This window comes from Stegodyphus dumicola, chromosome X2 (assembly GCF_044657685.1).
Source record: "Stegodyphus dumicola isolate Sdum_Otavi_A_Nest chromosome X2, ASM4465768v1".
Taxonomy (NCBI): Eukaryota; Metazoa; Arthropoda; class Arachnida; order Araneae; family Eresidae; genus Stegodyphus; species Stegodyphus dumicola.
Genome location: NC_140781.1, coordinates 194085322 through 194100973, shown reverse-complemented (window position 1 = coordinate 194100973; position 15652 = coordinate 194085322). Strand labels below are relative to the sequence as shown.

General features: G+C 31.7%; 1 protein-coding gene across 1 annotated transcript in view; it reads right to left on the bottom strand.

Moving 5' to 3' along the window:
* Nucleotides 1-15318, bottom strand: part of LOC118185082 (ETS homologous factor-like) — a 148971-nt gene extending 133653 nt beyond the window's left edge. Inside the window, exon 1 of the mRNA XM_085810078.1 lies at nucleotides 15161-15318. Coding sequence (XP_085666204.1) covers nucleotides 15161-15249 — 89 coding nt within the window. The 5' untranslated portion in view covers nucleotides 15250-15318. The remainder of the gene's footprint in view (nucleotides 1-15160) is intronic.
* Nucleotides 15319-15652: the final 334 nt, after the last annotated feature.

Genomic DNA, 15652 nt, shown 5'->3' with positions numbered 1-15652 from the left:
CAATCAGAATAGCTAATGTTTATGCAAAGATAATTATACATAAATAGAGGGCTTATTGCCCTTTTTAGTACTTTCATTGTAAAAGGAAAAATCTTGTTGTCAGGTAATATTTTTGGGACTTTTCAACAAAGATGAATGTTAAAAAAAATTCTGTAACGTGAAGCAAGATTTTAAATATCAATGATGCAAGATTATTTTTTAAATTCTGTGGCTAATTTATAAAGTTTCTGAGCCATCACAACGGTAAATTATTAGTAATTATCACTAGTGAAAAGATTTAAATAAGCAGAATAATTTTTGCGTATGTCCCTTCGGAAAAAATTTTATTTTCTCTCTGAATAATGGGAAAACAAACTCTGAAACCATTGCTAATAGGAATGAACAATCATTCGGAGCAGGGAACATGAAAAATCAACTACTGTAGTCGTACTGTAGTCGCGATTCTTACTCCGGACCTCCCGATTCTAGCCGGGCGCGCTCCAAATTACACCGAGGCAGATAATTCTTCACATTTTTTCTGGCCCACCAGCGGCCGAGCGGTAAAGTCGCTGAACACTGGTAGTTCGGTCAGAGGTTCGAATCCCGCGAACGGGCTGGCTGCATGGGTGTTCCCTTAGAAAGCCAGTTTCCCTTAGAAAGTCCTCCACGAAGGCATCCCTCCCGTTAGGCAGATAGCCCTAGTGTGTTTTGCCATAATTAAATACACCACACCACACTATCACATTCTTTCTAAAAGAAGGAGGCCCTATCCCTGATTCCTCGGTGAGACGAATTATCTTGCACCACATTTTATTTCGGGCGCCACTTGTTCAACCATTTTTAAATGGTTGAACATTCCTAATTGAATGAATTGAACATTTATTTTATGAAATGGTTGAACATTTAGGAATAGAACAATTTTTCCGTATGTCCCTTCGGAAAAACTCTTATTTTCTGTCTGAATAATGGGGAAACAAACTCTGAAACCATTGCTAATGGGGATGAACAATCATTCGGAGCAGGGAACATGAAAAATCAACTATGGTACTCTAGTCGCGATTCTAACTCCGGACCTCCCGATGCTAGCCGGGCGCGCTCCAAATTACGCCGAGGCAGATAATTCTTTACATTCTTTCTCACTTAAAGGGTGACTGAAAAAAAGGAGACCCTGTCCCTAATTCCTCGGTGAGACGAAATATCTTGCACCACATTTTATTTCGGGCGCCACTTGTTCAACAATTTAGGAATTTTTCGGAGGCATGAAAATGGAGAAATTTAGATGTGCCTTAGCCTGGATTCCAACTTCGTACCTTCCGACTGCCAGCCGGACGTGCTTTTAATTACATCAAAAGGACACGGTTTTAGGAACGAGAAAACTCATTATGAAGTCTCTGAATTTCTAGATAAAAGTATAGCTCCTTAAACAAATACAAAATACTTCGCTTAGTGCAGTAAACTAAGCAAAGTATGGATAGAATTAAGGTAAGAGAAAGAAATTAGTGTGTCATTAAAGAGTGTTCTGTGCAATAATTCATTTATAGCGAGATTTTTATACTTTTTATGCATTAATATTCTTCACGTTTACATATTTAAATTAATAATTTGTAGTTCTACTCCTAATCCCATCAGTAATGGATATGAAAACGCATTCATTGATATCTTTCAAAATTTTAGACTTTGGCACCAAAAAGTATCCATAAATCTAAATTACACATTAATTGTTTGATTTTTGATATTTCAAACAACACTTAAGAACTGAATGCTCTTTCTTTTCTCTGGGTTCAACGTATTTTGCTTCTGATATTCGTGTAAAGAAAATTACTTAATAATGTTTCCCTTTTCAAGTTTGATAAAAGCTCAAGCTTATATCTTTTTAATTAATTCTAGGATTAACTAACATTATATTGAAGTTTTATATAAACGTAATAAGTTCACTGAGTGGCCGAATAGCACTGCTAGTTGACACAGGTTCGAGTTCCAAGGAGCGGGCTCACTACATAATTGTTTTCAAGCTTTCACCATGTGTACATGAATATGCACCAATTTCTCTTAGAAAGTTCTCCACGAAGGCATCGCTTCCTTGAAACAGTTAGCTTGTACGTTTTTGTCATAACTAATTAAATAAACAACTTATTTAAGATAAGTGATACCTATTTGAAATTGATAAATTTTCATAGGGTTCGAATATTACATGTTTCTCTTGCCTGAAAAAGAGAACAATAATAATAATAATTTTTAAACCCTGATTAAATTTTTGTTGGTCTCAGAATAATTAGTGTGGGGCCGCGTAATTGATTTTGAGGAAAATTAAAACTGCGTACTACTCTTATGACATAAAGGATACTTTAAGGAAATTATTAAAATCATCTTGAAATGTCACTTTACAAATTTAATGTAATTCATCAGTTACTTGTTTCCATTTATAACAAAATGATTGTAATGAAGCAAAGAAGTTAAAGAGATCGTGATTGTCATCAGCGTATGAGCGACCGGCAGACTGGAAGGCGTTTGCGTGAAAAACAGGCACGTGAATTGGCATTTATGTGAGAAAGGGTTAGTTGTCATATTTGACGCGGGTTTTCTTTCTCATGGAAATTTTTTTTCCTGGTGGCATGTTTATTTGCCTATTTACGCTAGAAATCACGCGACGCTGATTGGCTTAATGTCCTTGATAGTGACCACCAAAGAAAAGAGGCATCACTTTCGGGGTTGAAGGAGTATGAATGATGCGAGTGTCAATAACAGATTTACCTGGGGTGTCATTCGTAAGCTCAATTATTCATTCTTTCATTTAAAATAAAGGTCAGAATAACTTAAGCTTTTCATGTCGCTTTATATCAGGTACTGTCATTTCGAAAATCATTTTCGAAATTTCTACAAGAAGAAAATAAAGAAATCACTTGCTTCATTTCAGTCATATGAAGGTGAAAAATTTCACTTGAGGGTGTCAAATTCGAAACAGCCTACAGGTTTAGCCTTACTTAAAATAGCATAAATAACTATAAAAGGAAGTAACAAAAGTGAGTTTAGTTAATTGAGTTTCTAATAAATTTTTAGAGGCAGCAGAAACTTAATTTCCTAACTGGGTCAGTGGAATGACATGGCTTTTAAATCAAAGTACTGCATAATTTATGAAAATTAACTTTTTGTAATAAAATTGCAATTGTAATAAAATTAATATTACAGTCATGCAGATTCTTAGTTAAATTTGCACGATATCCGTTGTTCACTGCTCTCGAAGTAAAGACATGTTTTAATTCATATTTTAAGATGAAATTTTAAAATTATTTCTGAAATATTAATTAGAGTATGCTACACAAAAAATATATTTATGCTCTTCGGCTTAAAATAAAACGCATAGCTGGTTTAATTTAACAAATTAGAAATTTATGATTTATTTATATTTAACTTACGATTTATGGTTGATAATAACTTACAGTAGCTCTTCCAGTTATGAATTGTGTATAATTATCGCATTATAATAACTGCTTACCTGGTTAAAAAGATTTGTTCTTGAGATATGGGATAAACGGCACATCAGCGGCCGAGCGTTAAAGGAGCTGAACACTGGTAGTTCGATCCGAGATACAAATCCCGCGAACGGGTGGGTGCATGATCGTTTTTGTGGCTTTCTCCATGTGTAATGTGTATAGGAGACAGTTTCTCTTAGAATGTCCTCCACGAAGGCATCCCTTCCCTTAGGCAGATAGTCCTCGAGGCTTTGCCACAATCACGTAAACCAAAAAACAAGATCTTTAGCTTGCTGGCAACAGTATTTTTAGACATTTAGGCTTGTAGGAATCATCGGAATGTTTCCTTCGTAAATTTTTAATGAGCGGAGTTATTTGTATTCATTTTTATATCAATACATTTAATTTTATAGGCCTTTTTGTGTTTTTATCGCTTATATACTTAACCGTTTATTTTTATTTTCTCTGTAAAATCCGTAGAAATTGATGTAATTGATTTTCTGATACCATTCTACTAGATTATTCACGAATACATTAAAATTTTCTCATAAATGTCTTTCTGAAAGTTATTTATGTGTTTTTCAGCAACGGAAATTAAATTTCCACAATTCAAACTAACATCACAGACGACCGACTAGATAATAAATACCACTGCACACTCATAGCTCGTTACGAATTCATTTTCTGATGAACAAGCTGATTGCATTGTGGTTTCGTGATTTTTCCCATGTGTAACACGAATACAGTCAGTTTCCCTTAGAGAGACTTTCCCTGAAGAAATTAATTTCCTGTGAGCAAAATTCAAACAAAGAACCTTGTACAGACCATTAGGATTTTCGCAGCAAGGAAAATGAAAAATGAACATCTATTGGATTCGAACCACGAATCTCCCACCTGTTAGCTGGGCATGCTGTCCTCTTACACCACAAGAGTTATGCATGTAGGGAATGACATAATTTCTTATTTTCTCCCTCACTTAGAAAGCAAATGGTCAGGTACGAGACCCTCTCGGCTAAATCCAAGTGGTAACGAATTATCATTACCAAATTTTATTTCAGGTGGCGACTATAAAGACATCAGTTGTTTTTAATCCAGGTTAGGCGGAAAATTAACTGTGATCTCTCCGAGATTCGAACCACAGTTATGACACCATAATTTCACTCACGAGGAAATACAATAATTTCTTTTCGCCTTAGCACGCTTTTCCGCAATGAGTCAATCAAATAACCAAACTACTTTCTATTTCTGAATCTCTATACTTCTTTAATTATATGTTTGGCTGGAAATATTAACAACATATAATATAGAACAACATGAATCTGTAAAGCAATTTGGAATTACTTAGCTAATGCAACAGTTCATTTGATGAAAAACGTTTTCCTTTACTTTTAAATGTACGTTTTATGAGAGAAAATTTACTTCCGAATTTATTATAGGTGAAAACACTGACTATGAAAATTGTTATTCCTTACAACAGTGAATTCATTGCTTATGATGCTATTTTCCTTAAAGTTTCTTGTCATCTTAGAGTAAAAAATGTTAATAAACTTTAAGCACAATCTATACTTTACTTTAAGTATACTTTAAGTATGCACAATTTTGAGACTGCATTCTTTCTGATTGAATAGAATGATGGAATATTTACTGGGTTCAAGTGTTCGAGGAATGCTGAAGTGTAGTTATTACGATGTTTATAAGCTGTTCAAATAACTTACGTTTTTGTGAATACTTTTTCTTTGCTGTTTTGGAAATATTAACTCAGTTACTTTACAAAGATGGATTGGAAATTTTTAAAAAAGTCATGCAAATTGTATTGCTTATGAGTTAACGGATCAATGAGTTAAAATATTGAGGAAATAGAATAGCATAACAAATATTATCAACGTATTGTCTTAAAATTTTAGGTACGATTGAGTAAATATTAGATATCGGTTTTTGAATTAATTATTTCGTGTAGAAAATGGCTTCTGAATTGCAAACCACTAGCATTTTTTCTGAACTCATCCAGAATCCTAGATCAAGCGATGCTAAAATCTGGCTTTAGGACGTAAAACAGTACTTCGATCGGAAATAAAGATTTTAATTTCCAAACTAAATTTTCGAACTCATTTCTAGCAGATCCGTAATTCGATTCTAAATTACTGACTCCATCCGTTTCCTCAGCCCTATTCATATTTATATACGCCTCTATGTTCCTATCATCCCGTTTTTTTCCTGGTTTAGGAAAAATAATATTTTTCACTGTTTTCTACGTCGATATGGAATCCATTCTAATGTTTAGCAAAACTGAACCCTGTACTCTTTTATAAAATCTTTCGAACACCTCACGAATAGCATAATTCTCTTGAGCTCTGGTGACTGCGACTTTCACTGAATTTCCATTGCCAGAAATCTTTCTTCTCAGTTTTCTTCTTAGTGTTCATAGTGTGCTTTCAGTCTTTGAGAACTGCCACCACAAACCAGTTCTTTTAAATTTGTCGTCAATATATAATTGCTATACTCCCTGAGGATTAAAATTTTTGCATTTGCTACCTTGCAAAATGAAGATAATTCAAGCAGTAAGTTCCCTAAAGCAACTCTAATCTTAAGTTTACTAATTGAAACATTTTATATAAGGTCACAATATTTTATATCGAGGTCACAAGCTTTTTATTAAATAATAAGAGCTTAAGTAAAATATTGTACTGTTATCCCTATGGTAACTTGATCATGAAATCAATTGAATTGGGTCTTTTTATGAAATAAATAAAATTAAAATCGTAATTAATTAGCTGCCCCAGCTAAACTAAGATAAATATGATTCCACATCATGCTGGATGATTATTATCATGAAAAGCTTTACAAATCATTAATTTCTACATGATCAACTGTTAACAGAATCTCCACTGTTTACATTTTCATCAACTGCATTTTAATTCAAAAGAACATTTGGAATTCGAATTTATAAAGAAGGACAGCGCGGGAAGGAAGACGTCTTCTAACCCTTGCACGATGGAATTACTCATGTTATGACGACATGTAGGACAAGATTCTACATTTAGAAATGTGCAAAACGATTCGTTTATTTTCTCATAAAAAAACTAGAATCTTATAATTTTCTTGTTTCTTAACTTTTTCTTTTACCTCATGTAGATAGATAGACAAATGTTTTTTAAGTACTCATAACTAAAAAAAGAGATCTTTCCGCTCGTTGAAGCAATTCTTATTCTTAAAAATGTGTAGAATAAAACCGATGTAAATATGTCAGATATTAAATCGTTTTACAAAATGTTGATTAGGTTGTCCAATCATAAAATATTATATTAACTAAGGCTTTCTTATCTCCAAATAATATAAAAAATGGCCTTTTCAGCGTGGAAAGAGGAGACGTTTTACACTTTCATAGTCTTCTGAATTTTAAACACTATTTTTCGAGTCCAGTTTAAAGACAGACAAGGAAAATAATTAAAAACGCCTATGTAATAGCGGTATAAGAGAGCGTGCTGAATTTGTTAGAGGAAGTATAATAAAATTAAGAGCAGTCGTATCGATTAGTAAATCAAAAAACCAAAAGGCTGTTTACCGTAATTCCCTTTTTGATTTGATTGATTATAATATATTAACAAATTTTATTAACATGGATTATAAATCTTTCCTCCCGCGATCATTCTGTCCTGAATTCCAGTCTTTTTTCAAAGGTTTAATAAGAGTTTTCTTTATATAAGTTTGCAAGAATAAATAAAATTGCCATGGTTGAAGGACTAAAAAAAATGCATTGAAAATATTGTTAATCCATTAAATTATAAATGATGACTATAGTCCAAAAATTCTTGTCTCCCTCACTAGATCTGACAATTACAAAGTATTAATCCACTATTTTAAAGTTTGGTTTTATTTTTAGTCTACCAATGTAAAGTTCTCGATCTTAGCTATACTACTGGTCTGAAGAGTATCATAATTAATTTCAATTTACTTCATGGATTTAGCCTGGATTTCCAAGAAAACAGCAGGCAAAATTCTTTGAGACCACTATGACTATCGGGATGATTTACCAACGAAAACTGATACCGACATGTAAAGGTAATCGTGAATCTTTAAATGTGAAATCGTTAAATGTTTTATCTTTTCATACTGAAAGTAATTGAATTTGAAGGCATTTTTATGCAAAAATACAGGGAAAATAGACATAGGCATGAAAAACAGAGGTGAAAAGTATTCAAGTTTGATTTAAGTTTATACAGCAATTAAGATTTGTTAATTTTTAACTGCAGGAAATTTTGGTAAACCGAAATGTAATCGCTACGAACGAAGTAAACGCAAGTCTTCTAATTGTTAGCTGAATGTTCAGATAACTGCATCGCAAGAGCAGGTGGGAGAAACTATTACATATTTCTTACAAGTTCATGAAAGAACCATATATATGACTTTTTGTAAAATGAGAAAAGCTCAGATTTTGAGCTAAATGGCAATAAAAAATAAGCTCAGTTAAAAAGAGAAATTCTTCAGCTTTTAATGAATGATAAATTAGGAGAAAAAACTACGTCATTTCTCAGAAACTTATGCGCAGATGCATAAAAAGTATCAACACTAATGATATGTACAGTCATAGAAAAATTACACTAAAGAAGAGAAAATTATTCCATTTTTTTTATATCATGACCTTTGTAGAATCATTAGGATATTTTGAAGCAGGATACCTGAAAAATGTGCAATGACCTCGTCAGGACTCGAACTCTGGACCTCTCGAATACTCGCTGCTTCCAAATTTCACCACGAAGGCATGCGGAAAGGAATGAGAAATACCTCATAACTTGGAAAAAATATTACTTTGAAGGAAAAAATAACACAAAGCTCAAACTGCGCTTCCAGGAAAACGAATCTAGGGGGGAATTGACGAAACGAAATTTACTTTCTGTAAATAATAGGTCTAAAAATAATGTCTGCAAGGTAATACGTTTCAATAAAATAACAGCTTTGCATGAAATGAAAATTTTTAGGTCATCCTATAAGAAATCTTCCATTTAATGCCAATATCTTATTCTGAAAGATTCTATCTTCTATCGGCTTGCATTCAAATGGAAGGTTATATCCTCATCAAGTGTGCTAATACTCATCGAATTCTAGCGGAATAGTTTCGGAACGAAACATAATTGTTCGTTCCGAATTTTCTTATGTTCATAAAATGAACACCAGAAAATTCTTAACACGTCGTACACTATAATTGATATTTCTTTATATATATATATATATATATTGTAATCGAAAGTGTCTCCATCAATTTAAAGATTTTTTTAGGGAACGAGAAAATTTTCCTCTTTTTTATGATAATATTTCCGTTATATCCCTACCCTAAAGTGTTTGTTTTTTCGAGGTCAGATTGCAACACATATGTATTATTAGTAAATTTCACAATTCTCCTGCTATCATTTTTTTTAAGTTTGAAGTTTCGCACCTTGGGATACTTCTTATACGGCATACATTAAAAATGAATATCGGTATACACTATTTCTTCCATTTCTAGGCCTTTAAATTTTTGATTACATTGTCTTAATAGTAGCTCAGTAATCCCACATCACATTTCGTAATTTTGATCTTTTTTCGCAGATATTATTTCAGAGAGATTATTAAGTCAAATAAATTTCAGATTAAAGTAGACGAGCAGTTTCCATCCTAAACGAACTTAATAGTTTAAGGTTGGAATTATATATTCAAAAATATGATAATCTGTGTCTTATAATATTATTTCTCATTTTATAAAACATCCTATGATGCAATTTTTCGGAGACTTTTTTCTCATATTCTATCAAACTAATAAATTTTGATTATATCAAAATAATTAACTATTTTAATAACTTTATTAAAATTGTAGTCCATTAACTCAATAGAACTGTTAGAGCAAAAATTTCTATCTCAATCTAAATATCGACAAAGACATGCCAAGTTTCCACTGAAATTCGAACTTAATTAAAATTCCATTCTAAATTAAGAATTCCAAAAATAACACTTATAATCGATACTTTGCTGAAGAGGAATTTTTATGCTTCAATAATCACCTTACATTGTACTTAATTTCTTTTAAAACTTCTTTACTTGCATTCACAATCAAACTATCTTCTAATGAATAGTAAAATATTTTCTTCGTAGTTTGTTAAACAAATGCAGTTAATCCCCTCCACTACACAAAGTATTTTATCAGACTCTTTATTCTTTCTGGAAGTCTGGTAATATACAGGAGTCGTGCTTTTGCCCAAAACCTCCAAGGCCAAGATCTGTTATTTCTCATTCCAAACCCATTCTCTACCCAAGGATTCACATAAAAATTGTCATTCAAAGTATGCTTAAACGACGTTTTTAATTCTCACATAGTTGCCCATGAGTTCCTAAAATACTTTTTGCCAACATGTTCCTAAAACTGGAGCATTCAGACGTTGCGCAGAAAACGGTGTGACAAGGAATTCAAATAATACATATACTCATTATATCTCGACTGTTAATGGTGGGCATCTGGGAAAGAAATTCCTTTGAATTATATATTTGGTGGCTAGACCAGAAGGGAAGTCTTAAATGCTGAATTTTCCAATCTCATCCAAATTTCATGTTCTTTAAGACTATCAATCATTCTATAACTTTAGGATGCTTAAAATCAACCTGCATATTTTTTACCCTTTTCTGAGATTAAAAATTTATTTCAAAGGCGCTTGCAACAATGTTTCTCCAATAATCTAACTCTTATCTTCTACATATTGATGGGAGGCTTGACTACTCGGAGAGAATAATCCTTACTTCGGTATTTAGGCTGTGGAAAAAAATGATATCAACAATGCATCAGTAATTATATTTTAAAATTTTATACCCGTCTCTTACAAGGGTCAAATGTTTCTTTTAGTATATATCTGTAAAAAAGAATTTTTGAGGAAATTTGTAAAAATTTTTATTTCGGTATTTTCCAATACTAAGAGTCGTCGAAGTCGTGGTTCTTTACATTGCAGTCAAACTTTATTCCTAAGCTATTTCAAAACTGAATATTTTATGGCGATATATTATCACCCAAGATCAATGGAAAAACTTAATGGAAATCAGAATCACTTATTGGGGACTCTTTTTGAATCCTAATGTGATCATAGTGAGATAATTCGATTTCCAAATATTTCCTTCTTAGAATGTTAAACATTTCCTAGAATAACTTCCTCTAACTATTTAACAGCGGCGCGAAGGTACTTCTAATTGAATTATTTTTTAAGCATAATTTGCGATGACTGAGTATGAATGAAAAGGGAAGAAAATATTATAAAGTATTAAAACATAAATTACAATGTTTAATTACATATGCACTCTAATTAAGAACTTTAACAAATAATAATAATTTTATTCCGTATTATAGAATTAAGTTTATATGTTTCTAAGTTAGTGGATAAAGATATTAAAAACTATTTTTACGTAAACAATAAATATTTTTAATCGTAACTTTGACTGACATGTTCGTTGCGCTCTTGATTTTACAGAAAGCATTGGCAGATGCTCTGACGGAAAAGAACAGCAGTAGTTAATCAAATTCAACGGAGGGGGGGAGAAGGTCATTATTTATTACTGCCTAATACTTTTAATGAAGAGAAATTTATGTGCTGGTACTTTCAAGCGATTTATGTATAAGCATTATGCACTGAAATGAATGTATTTTCCTTATTTTTACAATCGCCTTACGTCTTTAAGGAAGGAAAGAAGGCATACATTTTGATTGCCCAAATCGAAGGCTAAGTACATATATAATGGAGAAATGAAACGTCATGTTTCAATAGTATATTAAGGCACAGAACTTATATTCAGTAGGAAATGGTTTGTTGAATTTCATTCTTGAAAGTCGGTGAATAACTCACAAAATAGCCAATATATAGCATACAAGACGTATCAGAGACGGAAAATGGATATTTTCTCCATTCGTATGTAACATACTACCAAAGATACCGCAAACTGGGACGAAGTGCTTTTTGGCGCAATTAAAATAAAATATTACTAATTACAAAATGGATAATAATTCAATACAATTTATGTAGACTGATGTGCTGTCTTCTATAAATGAATTTTAAAATCTATTTATGTCAGTGAAACAAAATATATACGACGTATCCAATAGCCTGGCCTTCATATTTGTACTCTCAGTTAAAAAGTGTTTTAAATGACGCAAAGACTTTTATAAAAATTAAAAAATCTAACTTTTCTATGTATTCCTTCGGCCTTTGTTTAGGAAACATTTTTACTCTTTATAAAAAATGAAATTCATACAGTTTTATACGCGTCCCGTACAGTCCTGTATGATAAAAATTGACTAATTTATTTAATTACAAATTTTTGACGTCATGCTCAGCTTCCACTGAGGTTAATGAATAAATTCGAGAAATTAGAGATTAATTATGTCGTTCTTAAGTACCAATCAAATGGTGAATTTTTGCGATTTATTAGGGTATTTAATTTATAATTTTACTACATTTGGTATGCCAAAAGAATTTCTCCACAAGAATTTATAAGTTTTCACTTTAAGTCTAAAAGCACGTTATTAATATTTTCACGAAGAATTACTTTAGAATCTGGTAATCGTACAAAAAAATTCTCAAACTACAAAGAGTTTTCATTTTTAATTAATGCAAATAATATTACGAGTTCGCGGCGTGCAAATGCAGACGCTTGTCTGTGTTTTCTAGAATATGATTTCTATAAGATTCTGGGAATAAGATTTCCATTTAGAAAAAAAGGACATTGATCAATTACTAAACCTCTTAACATACGAAACCTTTTTCTAAACTGATATTTTACTTTTAGTTAAGGACACATGCAGACATTTGTCCTTTCAATTTCTGTACGGCCCCTAAGTATGATGCTCGAATTTAATACCAAATATATCTGTTTTTGTAGTACGTGAGTCAAACATTTTGTTTTTTATTTTTTATAATGAGAACAAAATTGTTCTAAATATAGGGATAGGGAGAACGTATAAAAAGTTAGATTTCGTATTTTATATAAAATTATATCCTCTTTATTTAATAATACGAAAATATAAATCTTTGCTTAATTTAAATCATTTTTGTAATTGGAAGTATGTGTCTACGAGCAGCAGTTGAGAAAGTAAAGGACGGGTAAGAACTTAAGAACTTTTGTGGAGCCGGTACCAAATTAAAAATCGAACTTTAAACCAAATTCACCTCAAGAAAGCAAAGTATTACAACCTAAGATAATTCGAGAAATTAGAGACGCGATAACTTTATTGAAAACTATAAATAAACTTTATAAATAAATGTTTAAATAAAATGTTTAACAAATATAAATATGTTTACTTGAGAAGTTAACGTATTTAAAAGCATCGAAAATGTCTTATTATTACTTGTGCATGCAAAAGAGAAGAATACAAGAAACGTTCTGCCTAATATTCCTTATACTATATTTTAATCCAGTAACTGCATCTCATAACGATGCAGTAAATTGGATAACATTTCATAAAACAGAAAATTCGCCTCCGAATTTCCGAATTTTTTTTTTCCTTTGCAATTTTAATCAAAACTAATGTTCATTTTGAAAATTCTAAATTAGGATGTATTTTATTGTATTACCGAACCGAATAGCAATTTAAAACCTCAAATATTTTTGCTGGAAACTAAGATCTAACTAATTCGATTTATTTCGAGATTTATTTTTATCTTAACATATCGCAAACATTTTGATCCGCTTGATAACACTCTTAGATATCCGAACGGTACTATACTGGGATATCATAGATTTCAACAGGCGGTATGCTACCTATATTGAATCGTCACTTCCTATATGTACGTAGAGTGAATGATATTGGGCTAGGTAATATCCAACGTCGTTTTATTGCATTTTGTAGGGTTTAACATAAGGCGCGCTTTGCGGTTTAGTTAGCGTATTAAAGACGTTGGTCACTACTAAGGCCGGAAGTAGTAGTCAGTTATTTATGGGAGACACCTAATGAGTGGACAGCTGTTGCCTCCTATGAAGGGGCAGACAATTTACATCCATACCTTCTTCGAGATTCGAACCCGGTCCGTTCGGTTCGTTAGTCAGAGTCACTAACCACTTTCCCGTCTGGACGGTGAGTTCTTAAACATATTTTATGACTTTTATTAGAGGAACTTTTAACCGTACAAACAAGCATTAGGAAGTAGGTAAAAAAAATATTATTCAACATACACTTTTATTTACGAATTAAAAATCACATCAGGATTTCTGAAATAAAATATTCACGGAATGTATGCTACCCAAACCATTTTAAGCTGACCACGTATTTAAAAAAGTATAAATTAAAATGCTTTTAATAATCAATCAATGGAACTGAAAAGTTCAGTTTTTTATATAGAAGTAAGGAAAAAACATAAAATTGCAATTTATTTTATTTGTAATTTTGGAATTAAAAAAAAAATTAAATACATTTTTACATTCCCAAACGAAAAGGAAATGCATAACGAACTCCAACACGTACTTTTGAAGAGTTAAAAAAAGTATATCAATAAGTATTTCTTAAAAGTAAGGAGATCAAAGTGTGCATTTTATATCATAAAGGACCCTAAAACAAATATAATTCAAATTAAGGGGGAAAACTTTAGTTTCGAGGAGCTTTTGAATAAAACTATCGATTTGTGGAGCAAATCTTCTTCAAAAGGGCGAAGCGAAAATGCAGGAAAAAAAATTCTGAAGAAGAGAGACCTCGGTCTCATCGCCCTTGAAATCCATAGAGTTCAATTTAAAATCTTCACTTAGATGAGGTTGATAGTTTTATTTAATTTTAAATTTTAGAATGGCTTGTTTATCTCCCAGTTTGAACGCTTATGTAGTTTCCAAAGTCACTGAGTGAGCTATTATTAATGAACACCGAATATTGTTAAAAAAAACATTCCTTTTGAAACCCGAAGTAGGTGCAATTGCACAATGAAATATTACAAACTTTGTATAGTAAAAATAATCTTTTATATTAAAATACATAGTTGACAACAAGAAAAGAACATCTAAATGAAAAAAAGAAGTTAATACATTGTAATTGGAAATACAAATATAATTCCCGAAGTATTTCGCTGTGAACAATAAAATAAAATGCTGTGCTCGGTCGGTTTAAAACAGTTGGTATAAAAGTGCTGAGTAGGATTAATTTTATGAAGTTGGAAAATTGAAATTGAAAATGAATACATAATAAATTCAACTACTTAAAAGACAATAATAATTAACTGAAACTTTCACTAATCAGAAACTATTTGAGAGCATGTATTAGTAAAAAAAAAAAAAAAAAAAAAAAAGAATTAGTTTTATTATGTGTGTTTTTAGAGGTAAAACTCGATATCAAGATAGGAATTTTTAAAAATGAATTCTTTTAATTTTTATAGATATTCTGTAGTTTGAAAAACGCTTTAAATAATAGAATCACCTTATCATAATGAAGGGGAAAATCTGAAACAAGGAAATAAACTAAGATTTTTTTCTATTTAAGAGAAATTAAACTCCTTGACGAAGTTTGTGTATTTAAATGATCAAGAAATATAATAAAGAGCATTATATAATAGGATAAAATAAAGTATATTAAATTAAGATAGTTTCTATTTGCACAGAAAAATTTTTGGTTGATAACTCTCTTTAAAAAGAGAAACAGAGAGATGAAAATGCCAAAAAATAATAAAACATTTTTCATCAAGTAGCTGAAGACCTGCGAAATATTTAAAATATGCAAACCCACATACCGGTTGTTTGTAGCAATGTGCTGCTGCAGTTGTGCCAGTGCGTTATTATTATCCTGACAATAGAAATGATTAGAGGCGGCTTCGAGCATCACTAGTCGATGAGTGAATGTGAGTGAGTGCGGGAGCTCGACGCTCGGAAGAGAAACCGACTGCCCTGGATTCTCAGTTCTGAAGAGGAGGAGCCAATCGGTAAGCTGTGACGGAGATCGACCTTGGACACCATTTGCTATTTAGGCGAACTTTTTACAAACAGTCGGCTTACATTCCTTAATTTGCCCGTTTGGGGTAAAAGAAGAATGTACTAAACCATAACTGTACTTTCTTGCAATTGGATTCTTGTTGCTATATTGCAGAAAAAGAAACTACTTGTAGCCTCATTTCTCTCTCCGTTACACTCTTCGAACGTTTCCTAAAAACTGACATTGAATATGTGAATTCATTCGCAGTCTCTAAAATTAGGTATTATAGGGCATTAGCCGAAACGACATCCTA